The 27,121-nt window shown below is 37.8% G+C and overlaps 4 protein-coding genes and 2 pseudogenes across 5 annotated transcripts; 3 read left to right on the top strand and 3 right to left on the bottom strand.

Moving 5' to 3' along the window:
* Positions 1–384, top strand: LOC147275112 (pentatricopeptide repeat-containing protein At1g18485 pseudogene; annotated as a pseudogene).
* Positions 385–7,436: 7,052 nt separating this feature from the next.
* LOC147275111 (Pentatricopeptide repeat (PPR) superfamily protein) lies at positions 7,437–10,646 on the top strand. Its single transcript, XM_086227658.1, has one exon. It carries the CDS (start codon positions 7,580–7,582, stop codon positions 10,505–10,507), a length of 2,928 nt encoding a protein of 975 aa, XP_086083784.1. The 5' UTR covers positions 7,437–7,579; the 3' UTR covers positions 10,508–10,646.
* A 592-nt stretch (positions 10,647–11,238) lies between these two features.
* On the top strand, positions 11,239–13,988 carry LOC147275110 (uncharacterized). The gene is made up of 5 exons (XM_086227813.1): positions 11,239–11,465; positions 11,603–11,679; positions 13,316–13,419; positions 13,546–13,600; positions 13,684–13,988. Exons 1-5 carry the CDS (start codon positions 11,355–11,357, stop codon positions 13,820–13,822), a joined length of 486 nt encoding a protein of 161 aa, XP_086083939.1. The 5' UTR covers positions 11,239–11,354; the 3' UTR covers positions 13,823–13,988.
* A 468-nt stretch (positions 13,989–14,456) lies between these two features.
* On the bottom strand, positions 14,457–15,116 carry BZIP75 (basic leucine-zipper 75). Of its 2 annotated transcripts, none has more exons than XM_086228143.1 (2): positions 15,026–15,116; positions 14,457–14,914 (listed from the first exon to the last, which is right to left on the bottom strand). In XM_086228143.1, the coding sequence occupies exons 1-2, from the start codon at positions 15,114–15,116 to the stop codon at positions 14,457–14,459; spliced, it is 549 nt and encodes a 182-aa protein (XP_086084269.1). The 2 variants fall into 2 exon arrangements, with proteins under 2 accessions (XP_086084269.1, XP_086084270.1); XM_086228144.1 differs by having other exon boundaries at positions 14,457–14,925; positions 15,055–15,116.
* Positions 15,117–17,868: 2,752 nt separating this feature from the next.
* On the bottom strand, positions 17,869–19,654 carry LOC147275108 (uncharacterized; annotated as a pseudogene).
* Positions 19,655–20,280: 626 nt separating this feature from the next.
* LOC147275107 (transducin family protein / WD-40 repeat family protein) lies at positions 20,281–25,331 on the bottom strand. Its single transcript, XM_086227950.1, has 12 exons — positions 25,043–25,331; positions 23,672–24,783; positions 23,377–23,553; positions 23,107–23,220; positions 22,463–22,567; positions 22,033–22,167; positions 21,887–21,942; positions 21,673–21,775; positions 21,481–21,597; positions 21,177–21,303; positions 20,933–21,063; positions 20,281–20,813 (listed from the first exon to the last, which is right to left on the bottom strand). The coding sequence occupies exons 1-12, from the start codon at positions 25,329–25,331 to the stop codon at positions 20,385–20,387; spliced, it is 2,895 nt and encodes a 964-aa protein (XP_086084076.1). The 3' UTR covers positions 20,281–20,384.
* Between the last annotated feature and the right edge of the window lie 1,790 nt (positions 25,332–27,121).

Here is a 27,121-nt window from a genome sequence, read left to right as displayed (position 1 = left end):
ATGGGTGCCCTATTGCAGGCCTGTGGGCGCCACAAAGACATTGAAACTGGACGCAAAATCCATGACATGGTCTTGGCATGGACCCAGTTCAGCAATGACTTTGTTCTCAATACCCGTATCATTACTATGTATTCCATGTGCGGTTCTCCTTCAGATTCTCGCTTTGTTTTCGATGGATTACAGAGGAAGAACTTGTTTCAGTGGAATGCGCTTGTTAGTGGCTATGCAAGAAACGAGCTTTATGGTGATGCAATGGATGTGTTTATTGAGTTGATTTGCGTCACAGAGTTTAAACCCGATAATTTTACGTCACCTTGTGTTATTAAGGCCTGTGGAGGCTTTTGGAAGTGGGTTTGGGGCAGGCCGTTCATGGGATGGCTGTGAAGATGGGATTGGTTTTAGATGTTTTTGTGGGTAATGCATTGATTGCAATGTATGGGAACGGAATCGTTTAGGGTGTTTGATTTAATGCCTGAGAGGAACTTGGTTTCTTGTGTTATTAAGTGTTGAGTTGTGTTAGTGGCCACCAAAAAAAAAAAAAGTGTTGAGTTGTGTTTTTGGCCGTTTTGATTTTCAACCAATGATTGTGGCCAGAGAATTTTCGAAACTAATGATTTTATTTTCCGACGGGAATGTTGGAAATAATAATTAAAAGAATAAAAAATTAGGATTAAATACTAAATTTTAATAATTTTTTAGAATAGCATGAAGAACATTTAATATTTCAATTAGACTATCAAATTTAAATATACTTTTTTAAATTAGGTTACAAACATGTTGGTCTTTTTGTTTTGGGCTTTTTCATTTCACATTTTTGTCCTTGAGACTTTTATATTATTTTAGAAGTTGATTAATTTAGTCTAATTGTACTTGTGATGTAGGGAATAGAAATATATTGTAGGGTATATAAATGAGATGCAAAGTATATAAATGAGGTTAAGGGTTTATAAGTAGGATTTCGGAGCTTATGGCTTTGGCTTTGGGTTTTTGCTCAAAATCTGGGAGTTAAACCATAAGTCATTTTGTTGCGTAGCAGTTAAATACAAACTTTATATTTTTTTATTGATTTATTTGTAATTGATTATATTTTTTTATTGTAGTGGCATTTGATGTAATATTTGTAAATTATAGTATCATTTACTATATTATTATATTTGATTTTTCAATTAATACCTAATTTAAAATATTATTAAATTTTGATATCTAAATTAAAAAATTATTAAAATTTGGTTTACTTTACACAACGGATCTTTAAAAGAATTGAGTGGTATTGATGGGTTTGAGAATTGATGTGGACCCTGGAACTTGTGTGAGGCTTGTGAACTGCGTGCTCCATATTAGGGGTAGGCACGGTGCGGTTCGGCCCGGTTCACCCCCGAAACCGTGCGCCGCACCGGACGTTCCTATACGGTACGGTTTGGTGCTAAAAACCGGAAAGGAAGAAGAAAAACCAAACTAAACCAAACCATTCAAAGTGCGGTGCGGTTCGGTTCGGTTTGGTTCTCCACTACGGTTTTGGGTTTAATGAGTTATTATTCATATTGGCATTTTTGGGGAGATTGAGATTTCGTTTGGGGTTTGGACAAATTTGGGTTATAAGTTATAACTATATATAAGATTATATATAGCTATTATAGAGTAATGAGTATAGTATATATATAACTATATACTACTATAGTATATACTAGTATACTACTATAATTATATATTACTTATATAGTTATATATAATTATTGTAGTATGTATACAACTATATACTAAGTTATTAACTATATAGTTATATATAACTAACTATACTAAGTTTATATATAACTCTATATGTATAAAACATTATTATATAGAATATAGACTATAGAGTATATAGAAATAGAATATACTAATTTTATTATATAAGATATAACTAAAATTATATACTAAAACATTATTATATATATAATATTAAACTCATAGGGTTATACAAAATATATTTTAGGGTCAAAAATAAAAATGTATAAAATGTGTTTAAAAATGTATAAAATGTGTACAAAAATGTATAAAATGTGCATAAAAATATATAATTATATTTTTAAAAAATTACATGGTTTGGTTTGGTTTGGTTCGGGTAAAATGAGCATGAAACCGGAACCGGAACCATCCATATACGGTTTGGTTCGGTTTTCTCTTACGGTGTTGACTTTTTGGTCAATTCGGTGTTTTTTCGGTTTTTTTACGGTTGGTTTGGTTCGGTGTTTCGGTGCGCCGGTTATTATGCCCACCCCTACTCCATATATGCACAAGGTTTTATGAGATAGCGGAAAGATGATTAGGATTAGGGTTTAGGGTTTTGGATATCCAGAAGACTGCTGTGAATTACAGGTGGTGGTCCAATTACGGTTGGACACTTAAAATTTTAAGGCCCGATGGCGTTCATGTTTTGGTAAAAGTTTTACTCTGTTTAACTAGTTCTCTCTGTGCATCTATGTAACAACATTCAAAATGCTATATATATATATTACAGAAACATCAACAAATTTTAATGTAAACTTATGTAGAAACTAGAAACATCAAACACATGCAGTTGTAATTTATGGCAAGGAGAGAAAAAGAAGGATGTAGGAGAGAGAAAAAGGAGTTGTGTAATTACTAAAATAATCTTAAGTTTGGAATGAATTTTTATAATTACCTATACTTGTTGACAAAGAGTCTTTCTCTTTAGTCTTCAGTATAGTAAAGGTCCTTAAATAATTGATATGGGATTTAGTCCCTTGGTTATTAGGGAGTATCCAGCCCATCATTGAATAAAAAGGCTTTTACTTGATCAGAATCGTTTAATAAACAGGACAGTTCACCTGATCACTTGATAGAATAGCAATTAAAAAAATGAAATATTCAAAAGTTTGATTCATTCCCACAATATGATGAGGGTGAAAAAAATAAAAACAAAAAGGATACGAAATTCTAAGGAGATTCCAGAGGCAAATACAACAATGACGTCAAAGAAGAGGTTGTAGTAGTACAAGTAGGAGCTTATGTTACATTTGACCAGTTTCCCATTAACCTTGGGAAGTAACTAATTAGCATACAAGTAATTGCAAAATAGGATTGCAAACCAAGAGAGTGCATAAATGAAGCAGGTAATGCATTTGAACCACACAGGAAATGGTATTGTGATGGATATGTAGAAGGCGGTGACCCCAAAGAAGATCCCAAGTCGATGAAGCATATCATGAATTATTTCCGGACACTTGTTGTGAATAAAGTTTCTTGCAAAGAAACAAGTAAAAGAAATTGTGATGGTGAATGCGAGCAAGTATAAGGTTATAGGGAGGTGGTGAGAGTGGATTTGGAGGGACAACAGAGCTATATCAATGGCGGATGCCAAGCAAAACACAACGAGTATCTTTGCCCAATCTAAGTTTTGGTACTTGGTAGCTGCTTGAGCTACTTGTTCATCTTGGTCATGGCCAGGACCATCAAACCAGCTAAGTTTCTGGAGTTGTTGCTGTATTTTAAGGAAAAGCGCCTTTAAATCATTACTGGTTGACTTCATTTTTCCTATTTGATGGCAGAGCAGAAGGGCTATAAACTTTGAATGCTTGCGGAAAAGAGTGGTCGAATGATTAATCTTATAGCTGCTTGAATTGTTGCGTTTGCTCTCAGAGGCAGAGGTGAATATATAGTAAATATATAGAGATGTTTCCTGGATGCTACCCCGCGACGCTAACTGCTTGGTGAGTTAAAGAAAGGCTATATAATTCCCTTTTACATAAAATGCATGAGTACGTGGACTTGCCTATCCCCGTTATTGGGATGTGGCATCACCTCCCTCTTTCTCTCTCTCTCTCTCACTTTTTCTCTACGTGATGCCACATCCCATAATCTTTGTCTCTCTCTCACTCTCATATCTCACTTTGTCTCAATGTGATACGACATCCCAATAGCAGAAATAGACCAGTTACTTTCAAAATGGATACTCTTTTTTGCTTAAACATCAAAGTAAACAAAAATAAATGACAGTGTATAAAAGTTAACTATAGTTAAGTATTTTAAATAAATGAGATAATCAAGAATAAAAGAAATAAAAACAATTAAACAAACTAAAAACCCCAACCCCAGCAGCCCCACCGCATCAACCTTCTCACGATGGCCTTGTCCAAACTGTCCTGTGCAGCCAAGAATTAAGATCAACCATTATTCTGTAATGCAACATCATATGAATTGAATATCTCCAAGTTCAAAGCCAAATGGGGAGTCTGTCTCCTTTTCCCCATCTGCTTTAGCTCATTCTCCGCCGAAGAGAAATCCGGCCACTTGGTGTGAGAAGGAAAGTGAAAAGACTTCTAAAACTTTATGGCTTAGAGTGATTAAATTTTAAAAATAATAAAATACACTAAATGTAAAAATTTAACCTTAGTTAACTAATATGACAGGTGGCATCCTATAAAGTCGTACACTTTGTTCCTGGTGTATGAACTATGAAGTCGTCACTAACGCAGAGGGTGGTGATGCTCACCATTAAGGAAAATTTGTTAAGCAAATGTGTTGTGATTTGTGAAAGTAATTAAAAGGGATATTGAGTGAATGAGCCCTCTACTCTTCGTTTCTGGTGTTGTCGTGTATAAAGTCGCCACTAACGCGACAGTTTGGGACCCTCCAGCAATGTCACTTTAATTATCCATTAACAATGCCACTTGGACACTGATACAGCCTTGTTTCCAAACCAAAAACTGAATCTCAAAACATAATCAAACATTGATAATCCTAGCCTCCTAGGTGCTTTGTCATCCAGTTGAGGAATTAATTTTTTTTTTTTGAAAAAAGACATTTTATTAATCACAGCTACAAGAGCAGGATTACATCAATAATAGTCGATTATAAATGAAAAGAACTTTTTAGATCTTTAGATTATTGTTGTTTGTGCTTATTTGAAGTTGTTCCATTATTACTTTCATTGGAAATTTCAAGAACGAAATTCTTTGAAGCGGGATAGATTGTGAGACCCCTTTGAAGGGGGTAGATTGTGAGACCCCGTATTTTTCCAAGCTTTATTTTGAAAAATATTTGAAATATTTTAAAAATTTATTTGAGAAATAAAATATTTTAAATTAGTTTAACCCATTTTTTGACTTTTTGAATTATTGGCTTTTGATTTTAATTTGTGGCTTGTTGGAAAGGTCTCGAACACACAAATATGTGAGCGCAAATTGTGCATCAATCGGAGCTACAGTTTGAGAGATATGAGCATTTGAAATGATGGACATTTTTGTAAATTTATAAACATAAATTTTAAAAACCCAAAATCAAATTTTTTATGTTAATTTCTCTCTCCACATTATTATTCACGCAACCCACTACCCACTAACCACGTGATCTCATTCTCTCTTCTCTCTCCTCCCTTTCTCTTTCTTTTTTTTTCTTCTCCTTTTTTTTTTTTTTTCTTCTTCCTTTCTCTCATTTCCTCCTTCAGTAACTCCATCCCCCTCTGCGCTGACCACCAGCCCACCCTTTCTCTCTCTCTCTCTCTCTCAATATCGCCATCCCCTCACCTGCGCCGACCACCAACCCACCCTCATCTCTTTCTCCCTGCTCTCGCCTTTTGCCGTCGCCCCCTACCGCCGAAACCCACCAAAACCCAGCCCCTCCTCTCTTCCTCCACATCTTCATCTCCTCTCAAATCGCAGCCTCCCCAAAACCCAAAAATCCCACCCAACCGAAAACTTCGCTGAAATTTCAAGAATTTCGGCGAAATCATTGAAATCCAGACGAAATTTTGTTGGTTTAGTATTAAAATTTTCATATCTCAAAAAATCGAAAATTTTCGAAACTTAAATCCTTGACTAAAACTAAAACTAAAATTTAAAGACAAAACTACACTAAAACTAAAACTAAGCAACACCAATAAAAAATTAACTAATAGCTGCTTTCCAATTTAATAAGATAGACGAGAGGAATAGGTCAAAGAATTTTGATGAGACTGGGCCCCAAAGAGAGGACAAGAACCCCACCTTCTCCTAGAGCTCCTCCACTCCTACTCCTATTTGATTATAAAAAATTCTTCTATTCCTTTTGTCCAAACTATCCAAAGAACAGCCAATCTACAGCAACCCCACAAAACTTTGGCTCTCTTTCCTCTACCAAAACCAAATTGTCTTTCATTAAGAAGAGCAAAATAGCCATTCGAAATCACCCAACTCACTCCAGCTTATTTATACAGTTTGTGCCACAAGTGTAAAGTTACTGAGCAATGGATAAACAGATGATCCGCTGACTCACCTTCCATCTTGTACATAATGCACAAGTTTGAGGAAAAACAACAGTTGGGTCTCTTTCTTTGAAGACTATCACACATGTACCCTCTTATGAGCCACTAACCAGCCCAAAATCTTCACTTTGGTTGGGATCTTTGCACCCCAAATTGCTTCAGTGAAGAAATCTAGGCATTCATCCCAAAATCAATTGGAAATGGAAGGAGTAGCCTAAATCCTTATAAGCCACTAGCAAAGCCCTCACATCTTCAATGTGAGATTTCTCTCAACACGCCCCCGCACGTGTGGCGTCATTTAAGCCTAACACGTGAACAATTTATATTGGGTGACGTGGAAGCACATGTGGCCGTTAGACGCATCACCTGATAACCTGCTTTGATACCATGAAGAAATCTAGGCATCCATCCTAAAACCAATTGGCAATGAGAGAAGTAGCCTAAATCCTTATAAGTCACTAGCAAGGGCCCTCACATCTTCAATGTGAGATTTCTCTCAACACTCAGTAGGAGCAAATGAAGTCCCCTCCGACTTTGTAAGAAATCTGAAAAAAGAATTACAAGAAAATTCTCCCGTCTTTTCTATTGATCACTAATTTAAAGATCGTGAATTGGATGCATGTGGGTTCAACATACTACCTACCTCTATCAAAACTTGATTCAGGCTTTTCTCGTATGCTTGGGACAAATTTGGATCTCGATCCCACCATCCAAACTCATTAGTTCGTTCCATGACTACGAAGTTTTTGGTGAAATTTTAAAATAGCTATTATATTTCTTGAACTGGGAGATCTAGGAGATGCGATATTATATTTCTTGGACTCGCCCTCAGGACAAGTTTATTAAATTAAACTAAGATTTGTTATGCCAAGTAACATGAATCCTATTGTGGCATATTAAACAACTCTAAAATTCCAGAATATGCCAACAATGTATAAGTTTACATCCTCTCTCACCTGTAACTCTTTCCTAGCTACAAAGAGGCAAAGAAATGCTGATAGAGAGCAACTTATACAGGTGCATACTCACTGTACAAGAATACAACTTGCAAACAATTAAACAAGTGGGGAATGTAGGTTGGGTTTTATCCTCAGGACTTTTCACGTGGATTATTGGTTCTTGTTCACATTTCTGTTTCCTTCCTTGTCCAGAATATTTTGTTAGTTCTTGGTTTGCCTTGGCCAGTGCCAGCAATTAGAACACTTGGATATTTATGTATGCCAATTTCTTATCCTCTCGTAACTGCCAAAATAGACCAACAGGGAAACACCAACCCACACAAGTTTCAATTTCCAAATACGCATCTCTACAGACTCTACTCTCTACAACAACTCAAAGATGGCTTCTTTGGCACCACCACTCTCATACCATCCCCTGCTAACACCAAATACCAAGCATTCCCTTCACTCAATCTTCACTACAAAAGCATCACTTTCTTTTTCTGCCACACAAAATCACCAAACAGACTCTCTCACTCCAACCAACAACTCACTTTCAAAACCCACTTTGCTCCAAGACATCAACAAGCTCTGCGACTCCGGAAACCTCTCCGAGGCTCTCAGTCTTCTTCAACCAGACTCTCACGATGCCATTTCCAGCTCACAGCAAAGGAAAGACGCAATGGGTGCCCTATTGCAGGCCTGTGGGCGCCACAAAGACATCCAAACCGGACGCAAAGTCCACGACTTGGTCCTGGCATGGACCCAGTTCAGCAATGACTTTGTTCTCAATACCCGTATCATTACTATGTATTCCATGTGCGGTTCTCCTTCAGATTCTCGCTCGGTTTTCGATGGATTACAGAGGAAGAACTTGTTTCAGTGGAATGCGCTTGTTAGTGGGTATGTAAGAAACGAGCTTTATCGTGATGCGATGGATGTGTTTATTGAGTTGATTAGCGTCACGGAGTTTAAACCTGATAACTTTACACTACCTTGTGTTATTAAGGCCTGTGGAGGGCTTTTGGATGTGGGTTTGGGGCAGGTCGTCCATGGGATGGCTGTGAAGATGGGTTTGGTTTCAGATGTCTTTGTGGGTAATGCATTGATTGCAATGTATGGGAAATGTGGGTTAGTTGAGGAATCAGTTAGGGTGTTTGATTTAATGCCTGAGAAAAACTTGATTTCTTGGAATTCAATGATACGCGGATTCTCGGAGAATGGGTTGTCTCAAGAGAGTTACGATTTGTTGAGGAAGGTTTTAGAGGGTGAGGAAACATTAGTACCGGATGTTGCTACGTTGGTGACTATATTGCCTGTGTGTGCTGGGAATGGAGAAGTAAATATGGGGAGGGTGATTCATGGTTTGGCAGTAAAATTGGAGCTGAACCAGGAATTAATGGTGAATAATGCCCTGATGGACATGTATTCAAAAAGTGGGTACTTATCTGAAGCGCAAGTTTTGTTTGATAAGAATGATAAGAAGAATGTGGTTTCTTGGAATTCCATCATAGGTGGTTATGCTAGAGAAGGGGATGTTTGTGGAACATTTGATCTTTTGCGGAAAATGCAGATGGAAGAGGAGGAAGTGAAGGTGAATGAGGTCACCATATTGAATGTGTTACCAGCTTGTTTAGAGGAGTCAGAACTTTTGAACTTGAAGAAACTTCATGGTTATTCATTCAGACATGGGTTTCAATATGATGAACTGGTAGCCAATGCTTTTGTTGCTGCCTACGCAAAATGTGGGTCACTGAGTTCTGCTGAGCTGGTCTTCTATGGTATAGAAGAGAAGACAGTGAGCTCCTGGAATGCAGTTATTGGTGGCTATGCCCAAAATGGAGATCCAAAAAAGGCTTTGGATTTGTACCTTCGGATGAAAAATTCAGGCTTGGATCCTGACTGGTTTAGCATTGGTAGCCTCCTTTTAGCTTGTGCCCACCTGAAATTTATTCAGTATGGTAGACAGATTCATGGATTTGTGCTACGTAATGGGTTAGAAACGGACTCATTTATTGGTATTTCATTACTATCCTCTTACATCCACTGTGGTAAATTATCATCTGGAAGAGTATTATTTGATAGGACGGAAGATAAAAGTATAGTGTCTTGGAATGCAATGATTGCTGGTTACTCTCAGATTGGACTTCCTGAGGAAGCCCTTGATCTCTTTCGCCAAATGCTCTCTGATGAAATCCTACCTAGTGAAATTGCTACAACGAGTGTGTTTGGGGCTTGCTCACAACTGTCAGCTTTGCGTCTGGGAAGAGAACTACATTGTTATGCTTTGAAAGCTCGGCTCACAGAAGACCTGTTTGTTGGTTGTTCTCTCATAGATATGTATGCAAAAAGTGGCTGCATAGAACAGTCTCATAGGGTTTTTGACTGGTTATCAAACAAAGATGTAGCATCATGGAATGTTATAATTGCAGGATATGGAATTCATGGACATGGAAACAAGGCTTTGGAGCTATTCGGAGAAATGCTAAGTTTGGGGCTGAAGCCTGATGCGTTTACATTTATTGGAATTCTAACAGCATGTAGCCATGCTGGGTTGGTTAAGGAGGGGCTAAAATATTTCAACCAGATGCAAAGCTTGTACGGAATAGAGCCAAAATTAGAGCATTATGCATGTGTGGTGGACATGTTGGGTCGGGCTGGCCAATTGGAGGAAGCTCTAAACCTCATATATGAGATGCCTGAGGAACCAGATACTAGAACCTGGGGATCATTGCTTAGTTCCTGTAGGAGTTATAATGATTTGGGTATGGGGAGGAAAATTGCTGAAAAGCTACTAGAATTGGAGCCTGAAAAGGCAGAGAATTATGTGCTACTGTCAAACTTATATGCTGCATCAGGGAAATGGGATGATGTGAGATGGGTGCGGCAAAGGATGAAGGAGATTGGCCTTCAGAAAGATGCTGGCCGCAGTTGGATTGAAGTTGGAGGACAAGTTTATAGCTTTGTTGTTGGTGACAATTCTCTGCCGGAGTCAGGAGAGATTAGGAAGATGTGGACAAGAGTAGAGGAAAAAATAAGTGAATTCGGATATAAACCCAACACAGATTCTGTGCTTCATGAACTGGAAGAAGAGGAAAAGATTGAAATACTGAGGGGGCATAGTGAGAAGCTTGCAATTTCTTTTGGGTTGTTGAAGATGAGTAAAGGAGCAACACTGAGAGTCTGCAAAAATCTGCGCATTTGTGTAGATTGTCACAATGCAGCTAAGTTGATATCCAAGGCTGTTGAAAGAGAGATCATTGTGAGAGACAACAAGCGCTTCCATCATTTCAAAGATGGCCTCTGTTCTTGTGGAGATTATTGGTAAACATATTGTCACATATTGTAAATCATAACCAAAGATTTATTTCTGATCGAAATTTGTAATCACAGAAATTGAAGCCAAATATTTCTGGTCTTTCTCTTTCACTTGGATTGTTTAAGTGGGAGCAAGAGACAATATGCAAAACTTGGCTACATCCAATCAAATCACACCATTAGTTTCCTTTCGTCTATAAGCAAAACTTGGCTTTTGAACTTTGAAGGGAATATTTAGTAGACTTATCAGTAGCTGCCAGATGCAAGAGACAAACTCCTCAGCCAAAATGAATGAACTTTGGAGTCTTTGAATCTCATCCTTCAATCTAGGATCAACATTCAACAACGTAATGATTGGTTGTGATACCAACTGTTAAAAATTAGTTAAATATTATCCAATGGATTATAATTCCATTTCAATCTCTAACTCCCGTTGTTAACAAAATTCTAGTTCATCAAATTTGACTTCCCCCCACTTCAAACCACATTTTTACCGAGAGGACAAAAATCTAATGAAACCAATCTTTTCTGTTTTTTTTTTTTTAATTTTTTTTTTCACATTTTTATCTCTATTTTTTTGTTACATTTAACCAAAATTCCAAATTTCTAACGTAGAGAATATTATTATTATTTGTTGTGGGTGGACCCTACTTGGGCATGGACCGATTGGACCCACAATCACTCGCCGAAATAAAAACTAAAAAAGAAGTTGCAAATCGAAGAAGCAGCAAACTTTGGTTTGGTCCATGTGAAAGGCTTAAAAAGCCTCAAAATTGTGTTTGTTGGTTGATTTGTTGGGAGGAGTTGTTAGTTGTTAGTTGTTGTTAGCAGAAAAGCAGCAGCAGCAAAATTGTGTAATGGCGAGTGTGCCGTCTTCGTCTTCTCCGGCACCATCACCACCGTCTTCTGCTTCCAACTCCGACAACTCCGCCACTCAACCCACCTCTCACTCTCCTCCAAATCCACAGGTTCTCTTTCCCTCTCTCCCTCTCTTCCTCTCTCTATCTCTATATCTATATATATATTTATGTTATATATGTATTGCATGGTCTGTGCAATGATTTTTGATGGGTTTTTTTCATTTCATTTTTTTAATATGTCTAAGGTTGATGCTGGAGTCAACAATGGGGTTCTGGCTCTCAATGTCGACGAGAAAAAGCCTGACGTCCCTGCATATTTTGAGTGAGTCTTCTTTTCTTTTCTTTCCTTTAATTTTTCTTTTTTCGTTTTTTTTTTTTTGGTGTGAATATTTACCGACATGCTTATGTTCATTTTTGACAAATGTAATGTTTTTTTTTTTTTTAACTTTTTTGTATGTATTTTTCCAAATTGTTTTTTTTGTCTGATATTTTTCTAAATAGATACAATTTTAATGTGCAAGATGAAAGTTTGCTTACCAATGTGTAATTTGTTCTATTGCTGCATTCGCCTATTCATAAATCTTGTTTTTGATATCTGGGTACATATAGCAATACAATGTAAAGGAAAGCATTTCTAAATCTGTGCTTAATTAAGTATTTGTTTATTGGTTTCCAGGGAAAAAATTAAAAATAAAAAGAGGGAAGTAATTAAATCTGTTGGGTTTATTAAATTTTACTCCTTTTCCAAATTTTCGCATAGTCCTGAATCGCAAAAATGAGTTGAGAATTTGAGAAACTTCCCAAATATTGAATTGATTGTACAGGAACAGCATTAATCGCTGTATAGAGAGAATATAAACCATGTTTTGGTTATATATAATTATACTCATAGGATTAATCATAGAATGCAACTATCTTAGATGGACAGTTCTTCAGAGAACCATGTTTTCTGTCATGCGGTGATTGATTTTAATTAGTAGGTGTACTATAGACATGGTCATTCAAGTTTTTTCATACACTTTAAAAATCCAGTTTTGAAACTCTAGCAAAATCTCTCATCTTCTGCCCTTCAATATATGCTCACATGTTTTTCAGTTTTTCTGAATGAGAACAAAATAGTGCTAAATTCAATATACTTACTTGATTTTCATGAGTTATTGCTTCCCATTTTTAGCATTTGAATTTCGAGGTCTTGCACCAACATAAGCCTGTATCTGGATGTACACAATCCAAAATGGTAATCTTTGTCTACCATATATGCCAGAACATAGTTCTCTAAATGGGAAGTAAGCCTTCCAAATTACAAGCTGAATAATTTATCAGTCTATAGTGGTAGACATTTAGCCATTTGAAGTGTCAATTTAAACTGAGGAGGTTCTTTGGTTTACATAATGATACCCCAATATCCTCTGACCTCCAATGTAGACACAATCAGCAGCCTTGGACTCTCAGTTTATTCATTCTTGTTTACCTGCGATTGGAGTGGTCAAACACCATGGCTTACTCACCAAATGGTATACAGGTAGAGAACTGGATGTAATTTCATAACATCTACAGAATGGTCATGTGAGTTTTAACTTTTAACTATTTTGAAGGGCAAGGTATGAATGTTATTTTGTAACCAGGGGCTTGAGTGCTAGGTCTGTTGTAATCTTATTATGAGTCTTTGTAATTAGATTTTGACAGAATATATATATGATAAGATTACAGAATTGTTTTTGGGCCACTCTTGTCCTAGACATTCAATCATCAGAGCTCCAACTTTGGTCCTTTTGTTGCCCTCTTCTGTTTCTCTTATTCTCTTGCTGAGAATTCAGCAGAAAGTTATTCTGCTGCACCAGGATGTTAGCTACGCTATGATCTTTCATGCTTAAAATGAATCCTAACCTCTCTTGAATGTTACATTATTAATTTAAGCGAGAGGCTGGATGATATACAAAGCTCTTTGTTTGTGTTAGGGATCTTCATAGTGCAGACCACATTGAGAAGTTCAAGAAGTATGAAGTTGATTACACTCGCTGGTTGACTGCAAAATACTTCTCGAAGAAAAATCTTTATGGAGGTGTGCAACGATTTTTTGTTGCGGAATTCATTTTAAAACACAGCTTCATATAATTGAATGAAAATTCTAAAAGATGTATTATGTAAGTCAGTAGTATTCAAAATTTAATTTACTTCGTTCTTGCAGGCAACATATTTGATGAAAATATGACAATAAGTGATGAGGTTATAAAGTCAAGCAGGTACAATAAGAAGCATGCTTATTTTAATTGGAATTTCTAGTGCTGTTGCAGTAGCTAATCATGTTTGGTTCGTTTTTGTCTAGGTGGCCTTGTACCAGATCATATGCAGACCCAGTGCAGGGTTTTGAAGACCAGAGCAGCAGCTGTTCAACTTCTGCTACTACAGCTGAAACCTCATCTAACATCTCAAATGGGAAGCATCAAGTAAAGAAGAGTGGTTGATTATAGTTTCCTTCAATTTTCCCAGGATATTTGATATTGTATAAAAATAAACATGCTGATGCATGCTGCTAACAAATTACTGAAGGGCATGGACCCAAAATTTTGAAAATCTGTAATCCAGTTATTAGGAATTTTTTTATTTTATATCTTTGTTAAGATGCCTTTACATCCAAAAGTGTCATATACCTGCTATTTGATTGAGCAACTTAGAGTTTAGGATGCAAATTGTTGAAAAATTACAGAATGATATCCAACATCGTTAAAGCATAAAAATGACTTCACAGCACATTTATAATGGCACAGAATCCATACATTACTTGGTATTTAATGGCTAGCCGTAAATGTGAAATCAGTTTTGCTTCTGGCAATAGTTCCTTTTCTTTAAACTTCAAGCACAACCATTACCTGTCTACATAACTCAACTGATAAATTGTTGCACCAGAATATAATCTAGTCCCATTGAAACCCAAGTTGGGTTGTACATAAACAACGCTTGTTAAATTCATGTATCTATAACTGTGTTTAGCGAATGAAAGACAAAAGAAGAAAGAGAAAAAAACAAACCCTTGTGTATCTGCACTACACAATTCCTGTACTAAATGAAGCAGAGCCATATTCCACAGTAATGATGGACTTATGGAGTACCTGAAGCTTCGGCTCGAAGTCGATTGGTGTTGGTGGTGACATCTCCAGCATTTCTCAGAGGTGTTATCAGATCAGCAAGGATGACTTGAAGGGAAGAAACTCTTTCTTTGAGTTGAGCATTCTCCTGGAGGATCTGTTGATTGCCCTCTAACAGTTGGATAAGCTTCTCGGAGAGCTGACGATTTGTGGCATGGAGCTGGTCCACCTGATGCTGGAGCTGTTCAATCTGCTGCTTCTTACGCATTCGCGACCTTCGTGCAGATTCTCTGTTGGATATCATTCTCTTGAGCCTCCTTTCATAGTCAATGCTTTGCTCCCCTGCGGCCTCATCATAAGCAGTAGTGTCATTGCTAATGCTAAGTGAAGAGGTGTTTGGTGAGAAATCATGGATTGGAACGTGGATATGAGAGATGGGCAGAAGCCTAGTGGGGCAAAGTGGGATTGAATCTGGAATTTGAGCTGCGTTTGGGTTTAGATGGGATATTAGGGAGTGCTTCCCCACAACTTCAACTGCCTGCATATTTTGGGGACTTGAGAGGGGATGGGATTGTTTAGTACTGGTACTGTGAGAAAACATGGGGAAATGTTGAGTTGGGATAGCCTGATTAGGTAAGTAATGGGGTCCCTTTGGTTCAATATTTGGCTCCATGGAAGAACTTTTAGGTGACTATGAGATTAGGGAGAGAGAAATTTTAGAAGGGGTTTTAGAGGAAGAAACCACAGTGATTTTTATATTGAGCTTCTAGCAACTATATATAGATTTCTTGACATTCACGCATTAAGAAATTTTACTACAAATGAAGTTTATGAGATGGGGTAGGGTGGGAGATTAATTGATGCAAAGACGCAAGCATATGAGCTTCTTGCTTAACTTTTTGTCTTCACATGAAGATCAATGACAACATTTGAAAGCAATACCTCCAGATATGTTATTTTTAGGAAATATATGCGTGTAAATTATGAATCAATTTAGAGTTGGTGATAGCATTGATTTTCTTATATGGGTGTTTTGCATTACTTACTTGGAACGTCTCTCACCAGTAATGTGCTTAACAGAGAAATTAGAATTTGCTATAAACGTAGGGAAGAGCTACTTCTTCATGAAGATAAGTGACCTCATGGAATGGACAGGTCCAGGTTAATCTTTCAACCGAAAGATTTCAAGCTTTGTGTTAATGGGTCATACACATAAGTAGAGGTGGCCTATTTGTGGACAGACTTAATTCTTAAGCTCTCTTTTGGTTGTTTCTAGAAAAAATAATAATAATCAAGTGAGAAATTCCAATAATTTTGATTGAGAAAATCATACATAAGTTTGACTTAATGAACCAATTGATCTAAATATCTCTTCCTTGACATTCAAGGATTCAAAATCTATGTCATTAAAGAGCTCTATGTACAAAATCAGTCTAGTTTTTGGGACAAAGGAAATTGAAAAATGAATCCTTCATGAGCCCATATACTAGTGCATGATGTTATATATTAATAAGAAACAAAACAAACTTACAAATCATGGGCTTTTGGGCATCACTTGGCTTCTTTTGCTATAATTGTTGCATAAACACCAACTTCAATTTTATTTTGTAGTTGAAAACTTTAATATATACTTTGAGACTTTCTTGCGTACTTATTCCAATCTGTTGACTGTCATTAACATCTGCTCAAGCCTCAATGTACATAATAAGCACCAACTGGTGTGCTTTAATGCTTTTACCAAAAAGTTTCCACAGAAAGAAGATATAGAAGGAACTATTTAACTCTATCGATCTTCTTGGGATAACCATGTTGATCAGTAAGTGGTTTTAGGATTGAATTTCTAAACATGGCATTGACAGTGACACAAATGAAGAAGACGGTGGTGTGGGGTTTGCAAATATTGAATTGAACCCAATACTCTTATAAAGAGAGTAGCTGTGAGCCCGTGACTATACGCGTTAATTAACAGAGACTTCCCCTAACATATCGGCGTGGACTAAATAATAATATTCTTTATATTCTTTGCCAAATGAGGCATTGAATTAAAGGAGTGTCAAACAACTTTTTTGCTCTTTCAAGTCATTTTGATATACATATATATATATATATATCCTGTATTTGATCTTAAATGATAATATAATGCTGCCAATATGCCTTTTTTATGTATTGTTGATAAGTAGTAACAAATTTTCAACCCACAGTAATGCAGCTTGGTTCATGAGGAACACTAAACCACCCAGAAAACCAGAAGAGTAAGGAAATAAAAAATTACTAATAAACTTTTCATGAGAGAGAGAGAGAGAGTATGCATGAAAAATTATTAGATATAACCGATATACTGTCACGTAGTGTAATCTATCCAACGTGTAAGGGTATTTTTGGATATTCAACATTTTAGTGAATAACTTCATGGTTATTCATTCAGACATGGGTTTCAATATGATGAACTGGTAGCCAATGCTTTTGTTGCTGCCTACGCAAAATGTGGGTCACTGAGTTCTGCTGAGCTGGTCTTCTATGGTATAGAAGAGAAGACAGTGAGCTCCTGGAATGCAGTTATTGGTGGCTATGCCCAAAATGGAGATCCAAAAAAGGCTTTGGATTTGTACCTTCGGATGAAAAATTCAGGCTTGGATCCTGACTGGTTTAGCATTGGTAGCCTCCTTTTAGCTTGTGCCCACCTGAAATTTATTCAGTATGGTAGACAGATTCATGGATTTGTGATACGTAATGGGTTAGAAACGGACTCATTTATTGGTATTTCATTATTATCCTCTTACATCCATAAGTATAAAATATTACTACTAGGTATCCTGAGATTGAGAAACTCGCTACGAATTATCTTTTCATTGATTTTCACTAACAATTTTTCCAAAACTACCAAAAGAAAACGCTCACTAGATGTGGAGGCTCAGCCATTATGTGTCCAAGTTTACAAGGATGGTTGGGAATAAAAATAATCATAAACCTTTTTATGGCTCTGTATTACTGTATATTGTCATACAAGAAATTTTTTGTAGAGCTTAGAGTCAGTTAAAAGTTACCCATTACAAAGCTAATTTCAATGTTAGGTATGGATGATCACTAACTTTGCTTCAATTCCTAAAAAGCGCATGCTTTACTCTTTTTCTCTTATTTCTCCCATATTAAAATTCTCTTGCATTGTGATGTCAATCTTTTGGGTTTTTTTTTATAAAGAGGAATAAGGGAATCTTTGAAGATAAATGTTTCATTGGGTTGATAGTTTTTTTTTTAATTATTGGTTGATTTTATTCGGTAGTTTTGTTTTTGGTGGTTCACCTTCAAACAAGGAATAAACCAATCCATACGGTGGCTTATGCCTTCAAAATTCTCAAGGTAAAATGTTTATAACATGAATAAAGTATGAGCCTTTGGATGAATCAAAATGAACCAACCCAAGAGAATACGAATAAAGACTAGGATTGAGTAAACGCCATATTATTACATTATATGCTTGATCATTATAAGGAATCGTCTTCCAACAAAAAACAAGCAAAACAAATGTATAAATGATAAACCACGAAAAACAATTTTGCCACAACTTTTTTATACTCCCATCAAAACAAACAAAGCACCACCAATCATATTATCCTCACAATGAAAGGTAAACTCTTTAAACCAAAAAGAGATGTAAACTCTTCACCACAACAGTATCTACATTTTCAAAAACCTAATGCTCAAGAAAGCTTTCAAAATCATATCTGACCGTAATTTAGGCCAGAGCAGGTCTCTGGGTCCTCCTACGCTCATAAGTAGCATCATCGGTAGGCAATTCATAACGACAAACGGGACATGTATTCCTAATGCGCAGCCACGGTACAATACAATCACCATGGTACCTATGAGCACAAGGCAACTGCTTTGCTTGTTCCCCAAAATTCATATCATCCTTACAAACAGCACAAAGTGCATTACTGTTCTCCACATCCTCCTGAGTCAAAACCACTGAGGGAAGATTTTCAACAACAGAGTTGGCAGCCGGAGGCCGGCCTGTTAATGCATTTTCATTCTCAGAAAATTGCCCAAACAACATATCATATTCCGCAGTATAGATATAATCATCATGATCACCGGTATAAGGTTCAGCATCCGGGTTCGTCTCCCAATTATTTGCATTCAACAAGACTTCCCATTCCAAATTCCCCAAAGCTTCAACTCTCTCCACACTCACTTCCTCTTCAGGCGCAATCACTGGTAAAACCGAAACTGAGACCGATCCTGATTCCTCATTATCAGGAACAATAAACATGCTGAAGACCTCTCGCTCATCAACGCGGCCGTCAACTTCTTCCCACTCGAAATCCTCATTATTTTCCCTGTGGTCTTCCAAATGAAGTGAATCCCAACAGAGGGGGATGCTTGTATCATCTTCATTATCATCATGGACATGACCCCCACCATACTCATCCACAGAATGCAAATCAATCCCAACAACCCCATTGTCATCCTCGTCGGAATCGGAGGCAAACCCAACAAGCCGAACGCAATTCTCAAATGGATCAACATGAACCCTACTTATGTTGGACGCTGCTTCCTCACCAGATTCAGACCCACAAACCCTCCTCCCCACAAAGAAATCATCCTCGTCAGGATCGTCAACACCATCACCATCGAAACAATGCCTAAAGTCTAACCCTGAGCCTAGCCCTAAACCTAAATCGAGGTCCAAACCGTCCATACCCACATCGCAATTCCCCTCAATAACCCCAAAACTGGAATCGTTAAGAGCTTCAGAAACCAAAACGGAACGAGCCATTACCTGAGACTGCTCGACGCGTTGTTGGAAGAGGTCCATGACGAAATTGACCTGGTTCTCGCGGTCCAACAAGTCGGAGGCGTTGGAGATGGAATTGGGGTCAGAGGCGGAGGCGGAGATGCCGTCGTCGTTCTGCATGACGTGGATGGTGGATTGGTATTGGGAGAAGAGGTCATCGCAGTCTTCGTCGCCTTCGTCGTCTTCGTGGACGGTGACGATGTGGGCGCGGAGAGATCGATCGGAGGGTGGGAATTCGGGATCGGAGGAGTAGAGGTCGAAGTCGTGGTGGGCCCAGTAGGGGAGGGATTCGAAGGTTAGGGTTTGGTGAGGATCGTCGTCTGCGTCGTGGAGGTGAAGGAAGGTGACCTCCGCCATTGATGTAAAGAAACTTCTTCGGTTTTGGTTTTCAGGCGGTGTGGTGTGAATGTGAATTTGAGGATTTCATTTCTCAAGTTTTTAACGTGTCAAGGACGAAATGACGGAATTAGCCCTCGTCTTTTGTCGTATAGACTCGTGTTGTTTGGTTGGTGGATTTTAGTGCGTGCCTTTCTCACATTTTTCGTGTTCCCGAACGAGAGGGAGAGGTGTGTTTGGCTGTTTGTCACTCGCTCATTTCACATCGAATATTAACAATAATAAAATTGTATTAAGCTCATCAAATTTGTTTGTGCTCATTAAATTGTTTATCAAATGAGATACATCAGATGATGTAACAATGTTAGCTAAACTTTGTTTATCAAATGATGTAATAATTTCAGTTTCAATTCTATTTTTTCATTTTATGAAAGATAATTACCAAAAACAGCCAAAAGAGTCATATGGAGCACCTTCTCAAAGGGAAAAAGAGAATACAACTATACAAGCAATTAATAATATGATTTGCTTATTACAATGAAATAAATAGCCACATATTGGCAAGCTTGATGTTTACAAAACTAGTATAGCACACCTATTCCATTTTCTTTCGGTGCCTCATTAGCGTACATCTTACCTTTTGTTGCATACATGATAGATGTGACTCCTAGAAAGAAAAAAAGGAAAAAAGAATTGAAAACAAATCCTTATCTGAGCCGCATTACTTGAATGTTAATCCACGATGGTATAATCCCATATTATCTCTAAGCATGCTGAGATCTCCTTATTGTTAGTGAAATGAGAGGGACCTTACTTGATTACTGTCTTTAAGAATGGATTAGATGGGCGTTGAGGAGGCTTCACTTTTTCTTGATTGTTTGATGACTGTACCTGAGACACTTCTCCTACCTTCATGTTTCCTGCTGCATTACTCACCTTTGCAACATTTTTTGCCTCCGTTGTCTTTACCTTCCCAATATCATCCACCATTGCAGTTTTCTTTTCTTCTGTTATCTCTGTTCCAGCTTTAGCTTCTTGTGGCTTGGCTTTCTTCGTAAATAGAGGAGCTGACAATTTTGGTGATGATAATGGAATATCATTCCCTGAAAAGAACTTACTTTTCTCGGTTAAGTTAATTGTCTTGTTCACTGCAATATCATCTGTGATGGATGATGCATTGCAGTTTGAGTTAGGGAAAATGGCTTTCAAGGTTTCTTTACTTTCATTGAGCAACCTTTCCTGTTAGAAGGCATAAGAGCATAAGAAACTGCAGGACGAATACAGAAACAGACTTGTTTCCAATGTGGCTAACTCTGGTGGAGAGGATGCAGGCTAGTAGTTGGATATTGAAAGCTTACCTCCAATATGCTATTGAACCTTTCGGCCAAGTTAGGGAGCTTCAGAGCAGTAACAAGCTTGATTGCACCCCTAACTGATTTTTCCAGGGACAGAAGCTTCACAAGTTCAGTAGCCCTCACAAGCTTATCTCCTGAAATAGCCACCAGAAGCAAGTGTCGCAACTTATAATATTTTTCATTTTGTTGGAATCAAGATTATAACACTGGAAGAGGCTAGATGTCATATAAATTGTAAAAGACTCACCATTGCAGCAGGATCCAATAAGCCTCAAGATACATCTATCTTGAGCTGCTTCCGTATTGAAAGCTTCATCATCAAGTGAAGTGGTGTCCAAACCAGCACTAGCCATTTCTTCTATTTGCTTTTGAATCTGCAAGTTACATACATGTGATCACCTCAGCCATTGAACAGCAGTATGAATAACAGGCAAAATCAGGTAGTTCTTTTCTCAAACATACAACGAGGTAACAAAATTTGAAAAAAGTTCTGTCAGGCAAGCCTGGTAGAATATAAAGACTATGAGGTCAGGAGGGAGGAAAGGACAGACCTGTACGAGACGCATGTTGTTTAGTATAAACTCATTTTCAAGGGCTTCTGCTCCTAGATCAGAGGATGCCAGTGGAAATGAAAGATTTAGCAGAGTGAGGACTGGTTTGGGCATCACCTGCAAAAGAGAATAGTCAAGATATGGTTTACAAAGGAAAAATTAGAGAGGAAGGAGGTGGTGAGCTATCCGTACCTGCGGGTATAAGTCAGGACTTTTGCAAACTATACAAAATAATTTGCTTGCATTCAACCCAACCACCCAATAGCTTTCATCTGACTTCTTCTCTTTACTAGCACTGCATAACAGATATTTATTATGGATCAAATGACAGAATCCAATGCTGTATTAGGAGATCTTAATTTAGAGAGACATTCCATATATATTCTTTAGTAGAAGAATCTTGAACCTGAATAGTGGGAGCCAATTGCCACCATATTGGCTAGTAAAAACTCTCAGCACACCCTACCAAAGAAATAAGTAGATTCATATCCAATCTCAAAAGCAGTATTTTAGTCATAGTGATGGCATGACTTCAAAATAAAGTGAAAATACCTTTGAATCATAGGAGCTCAGTTGCCCTTCTTCTCCAAACCCAAACCATGTAAGATATGAACCAGGAGTCAAAGGCAGACGTCCTCTAAGAGACTGGGTCCCATTAGTTATATTAAGTACTCTAAATTCAAGCATCTGCATGTTTCATAAGAAAAACAATTTCATTTCACCATAGAAAATAGTATGAGATAACAGGTGCAAACCATTAACCAGTGCAAAACTTCCTACTGGAATGAATGGGTACCAGCTCTTTAACAAGAGGATAGTAGATCAAAGTTTTTTATGACAAGAGTATCAAACATGCACTTCTGGACTTACAGTGTTCGAATTTTATAAATCAACATTTCTTACATTAAAAAAGGTGAATCGGGTAAAACCCTGGACATATCAGCACTCTAATATAATATGGCTAATCAATTGAAAATCAGACCTGCTCATTTGAGGGAAGACAATCAGAAGCATGAGTGACAATCGCAAGCTCATCCTTGAAGCCTGATGCAGTCACCACAGGTCCATCAAGGGAGAGAACATGTCTCTGCAATGAAATGCATTCAGAAAAACAGAAATGTCAAGAAACTAAACTCACTATCATCAAATGTTAATTTAATTGTAAAAATGCAATAACAAAATGTAATACATAAAAGTTTCAAATGTGTCACCAGAGAGCAAGTCTAGCTCATAATATCAAATATGTCAATGTTCTTCTGTCCATTAGTCTTTCAAGTGAGAAGAATAACAGTGAAATTTCCACTTCTCCCTTACTACTTGTCTTCTTCCATCAAATATCCCTTCTCATCACTCATCTAACCTCCAGATCCAAACTTACAACTTCTTCTCATGGGTACCATTCTTGCCCTCAATCATTCCAACAATTCCTTTTACATTAAGTATATGAAAAATCTTTGTTTTAAGCAACTCACGGTGTACATTTTATTAATTTTGTAGAAAGACCCAATTAGAAGTCAGCATGAGACAAGCACATGAATGAGTTAGGTATGAGGAACTTAACAATTTTATTCCCCCAAAGAAGTCAATTAGCCATGGACGAAATATGATTAAAGTACATCAACAAACCTGCAAACCACCATCAGTGAAGATACGGAGGAAGTTAAGACTCGTAATTGCTGCCACCCAAGCTGTACCAAGTGCCACAACCTTCACTTCTTCCCCTTCCAATCGCATAGACCACTGCGTTCGCATAACACATCAAAAGTTAGCTTATACTAAAATTCCTATATTCGTCATGCATAGGCAGTTAACATTTTCAGAGGCCACATGCACATCTAAATTACCACAGCGGACTATAGCATAAATACATAAATTTTTCAAAAACAATGATCTAACCTCGCTATTATTTGCCCAGCTACTAAATGGGCGATACATGAGAGTACTCATGTTTTTGTCACCCTTGCAGGGATTTGCAAAAACACTTCCATTCTCATTTAATGAAGCCATTGTAAAACCAAAATGATCGTTCATTGATGGAACTCTTGGACCTCGGCTTGTATCATGAAAATCTATCTGCATCCAAGACACACTGAAATATCAGTATCATAAAGCACTCCTAGCTAATGGAAAATATTCTAAATTAAAGCCGCTATGTGGAGGGACGGAGTAGTAAACTTAAGGTATAGGTTACCTCAATATGGGAGTACCCATCGTGTTCAATTGTAGTAATAGCTCCAAGCATGTTGTAGCACAAAAAGCACCTTTTTCCAGGCTGCACAGGAGTAGCACCTGGCTGGAAGGCATCCTGCATTTTTGTTCTAGCAGATGCCATTTTTCTGCTTAGTCCCTCATTCCCATTATCAATCCTTTCACTGTGTTTACGACGTGCTTTTTTAATGGATTCAACTTTGGGGAGCAAGCTGAAGTCATCAATACTATCCTCATCTAAATCTTCCTCGTATGCAGACTTCTTTCGTAGTCTTTTCCTGCTAGGTGGTTCAGACTCCCCATCACTATCTTCACCAAGATCACTTAAACTACCAGAAGGGCTAAGCTCCTGATCCTCCTCTTCGTCAAAATAAAGCAGACCATTGCTGGTCTTAGATTGTAGATTTGGAACATCTTCAGTAGGAGATTTCATTGATGAAGGAGCCACAGACTCCCACACACCGTACTTTCCCATACAATCAATAACAGCCAATGCATTGCCAATTGGCTTCCACGCCAAGCAACATATTCTCTCGTCAAATTTATGCCTGTCAATGTCCTGCTTCCGATCAACATCCCAGATGAGAACCTGCCTATCCAAACCAGAAGTAGCCATGTATTTTCCGTTAGGTGACCAAGCCAAGAAACAAATGGGCTGTGTATGGTCACCTCTCAATGAAAACAGCTTTTCAGCTGTGTCTCGATCATACACCACCACGTCATTTCTCAACCCGGGAACAGCTAGCTTCTCTCCATCGGGACTCCAGCTAAGTACATTCATGATGGAAAGGTCTAAACCAGAATTGGGAGCTATGCCTTTAAGGGTATGCACAGTTGTTCCAGATTGGAGTTCCCAATATATCACAGTCCCAGTTGAATCAATAGACGCCAAGTATTCGCCAACGGGGTCAAAGCCTAAGCCCGTTACAGGTCCTTTGTGTCCTTTGAGAACCCTTGAAATTGAGCCATCAACTGTGTTAATAAGTTTAATGCCCTCATCATCACCAGCAGCAGCCAACAGTGTCCCTGATTTATTAAATGCAAGGGTGCGTATTGGCAGCGTGAATCTGGTAATATTAGTCTGGAACTCTCCACCTAACAAAGTTGAATTACAAAAATTCAAACAAGCACAATTCAAACTGATTAGAATGGCAAAAATAGGGAAACCCAAACAATTAGTGAGTTTTTTTACCCAATAACTCCATGTAATTCCAACATTTCACACATCGCATGGAATCTACCAAATCTAATCTTAAAAAGATGAATTTAACCCCAATTATAAAAATCAAACACAACAAAAACCCTAAAAGAAAAACGAAAATGAAAAGAAATGGAAGAAAGATAAGATAATGACCGGGAAACTTGTAGAGCTTGACGGAGTGATCGAGGGAGCCGGAGGCGAGGCAGGTGGAGTTGGGGCTGAGAGCGAGGGCGGTGACGCCGTCGCGGTGGTGGCGGAGGAGCTTGGGAGCGCAGGAAGGGAGGAGAGAATCGTGGACGCAGATGTTGGGGTCGGAGGAGGAGGCTGTCGCCAGGTGGAAGGCTTGCTGGTCCCACAGTACGGAGCAGAACGACGGACGCCCGCTGCTGCTGCCGCTCGTGGGCTTGTGGGCCTCTCGGAGCTTCACCGATCGGACCTTCATGGCTCTGCTGCGGCGACTCTCGGAAACTTTTGGGGTTCTGTTGGCTTTGATTTGATGTCCTTATTCCCAATTTCTTTTAGATTTTTATTATGGCCATGGGAGAAACTAATTACGAGAGAAAGTCACCGAGTGAGGTTTTGGCGGGAAAATTGGGGTTTGGATTTGGCGCGTTGAATGTTTTTGCTGGTGTTGTGGGCTTTTGGGCTTAGTATAGATTGATATGGGCTTGCGTTTTGTAAAGTTTAGCCTATTCTCAATACAAGTGACTGGATCTTACTAAGGATGACAGGCCAGGCCCACCATCTAAAAGCAGTAGTTTTTTCTTCTTTTTTCATTTTTTTTTTTTTACTGGGCAATCAAATATGCAATTTCCTTTTAATTAGAGGACTGAAGCTATTTTTGTCGGTGGGGACAAAATATTGTTCAGTTTGGGTTTCATCTGGGCCTTTCCTATTCCTATGAGTAAAAGTCCAACTATGCATCAAAATATCATTCTTTGTTGATAAGACCAAGACTAATTGGTTGCATGTGAGCATGTCTTGTAAAGGCAAACCAACTTTCCTTTTATTTGAATCCCCATGTAATGTTTGAACGCCAAACTCGCAAACCAAAAGCTATTTTATTTGAAATTTGTTGTGCAAACTTTCATATCCCCACACAAATTTAGAATCCCTAAATTCTTGAAGCACTTTTCCCGTACGTTAATGGGGTACAAGTTAATTCTTAGAACAAAGCCAAGGAAAAAGAAACATGGCATTGGTATGTATATACTTACTAGCAGCAAATTATAGAAATATTTCACTAAGTAGGATTAATTTTGTTATACCCTTATGAGCAATGCACTTTTAATGCGACCATTGACAAATGAAGTTCACCTGTTTATACCATGCATGATGCTTTTGAAGAATAAAAAAAAGAAAAAAATGCTTTTGTAGTAAATATAAGATGAATTTTCGATTATGCATGTGGCCATTGCTCAAATTCCAAATCGATGATGCATGTAAAACTCAAACCAACTTTTCATTGTTGGCACACCGGCCTCTATTGGGGGCAGGAATTAATTTCCACTTTTTTCTTGTAATTGTGTCTTGATTTGTGCTGAGGATGTCCACGCATGTTCTTCAATGAGCTCCAACTTTCAAAATGCTGCTGTTGGAATGAATTCATGGTTTGATCAACCTCCTCATCACCAAGTGCATGTATGTCCGAAGGCAAATTAATATTTCAATGTCTATATATTAGTTCTTGCTTTCAATTAATGCTAATGGTATACTTTGTTTTCAACAAATAATACAAAACATGAAAACAATTAATGGTGCCTTCTCGTGGAGTCGGGGGTTTATCATGTAAGACGGTGAAGATTTATATATTTTCATATGCTTTCTATATTATATCATCTTTATGAAACACTAGCTTGGCACCTGGCACGAGGCCCCTCTTAAATTCAGTCAAACGTTGACCATATATATGAACAAGCAGCCTTCTAAAAGATTAAACAAATATGCTACAAAAATTACCAAGCCTTGGGGGGCCCAGCTGCAACTTGTTCAAGCCGGTTTGGTGCATGTGCTTCTCGATCTTCTCAAACTCAGTTTTACCATGCCACATGTTCTATTTACGCTTTATTAATATATATATTTTTAATATTGTTATTAATTACCCCAGGAATTTAAATAAATTAAGGATTAAAGTAGTCCAAAACCCTAATTAAGGTTTGTATGCGGCCAACCTGCTTGGCTAGGCCACCAAAACAAAGTGAGAAAGTAAGAAACCCACCTCGTTGCATGCAT

The sequence above is a fragment of the Dryas octopetala genome, chromosome 9 (genome assembly GCF_963921425.1).
Source record: "Dryas octopetala chromosome 9, drDryOcto1.1, whole genome shotgun sequence".
Taxonomy (NCBI): Eukaryota; Viridiplantae; Streptophyta; class Magnoliopsida; order Rosales; family Rosaceae; genus Dryas; species Dryas octopetala.
This window is presented reverse-complemented; position numbering and strand designations above follow the sequence as displayed.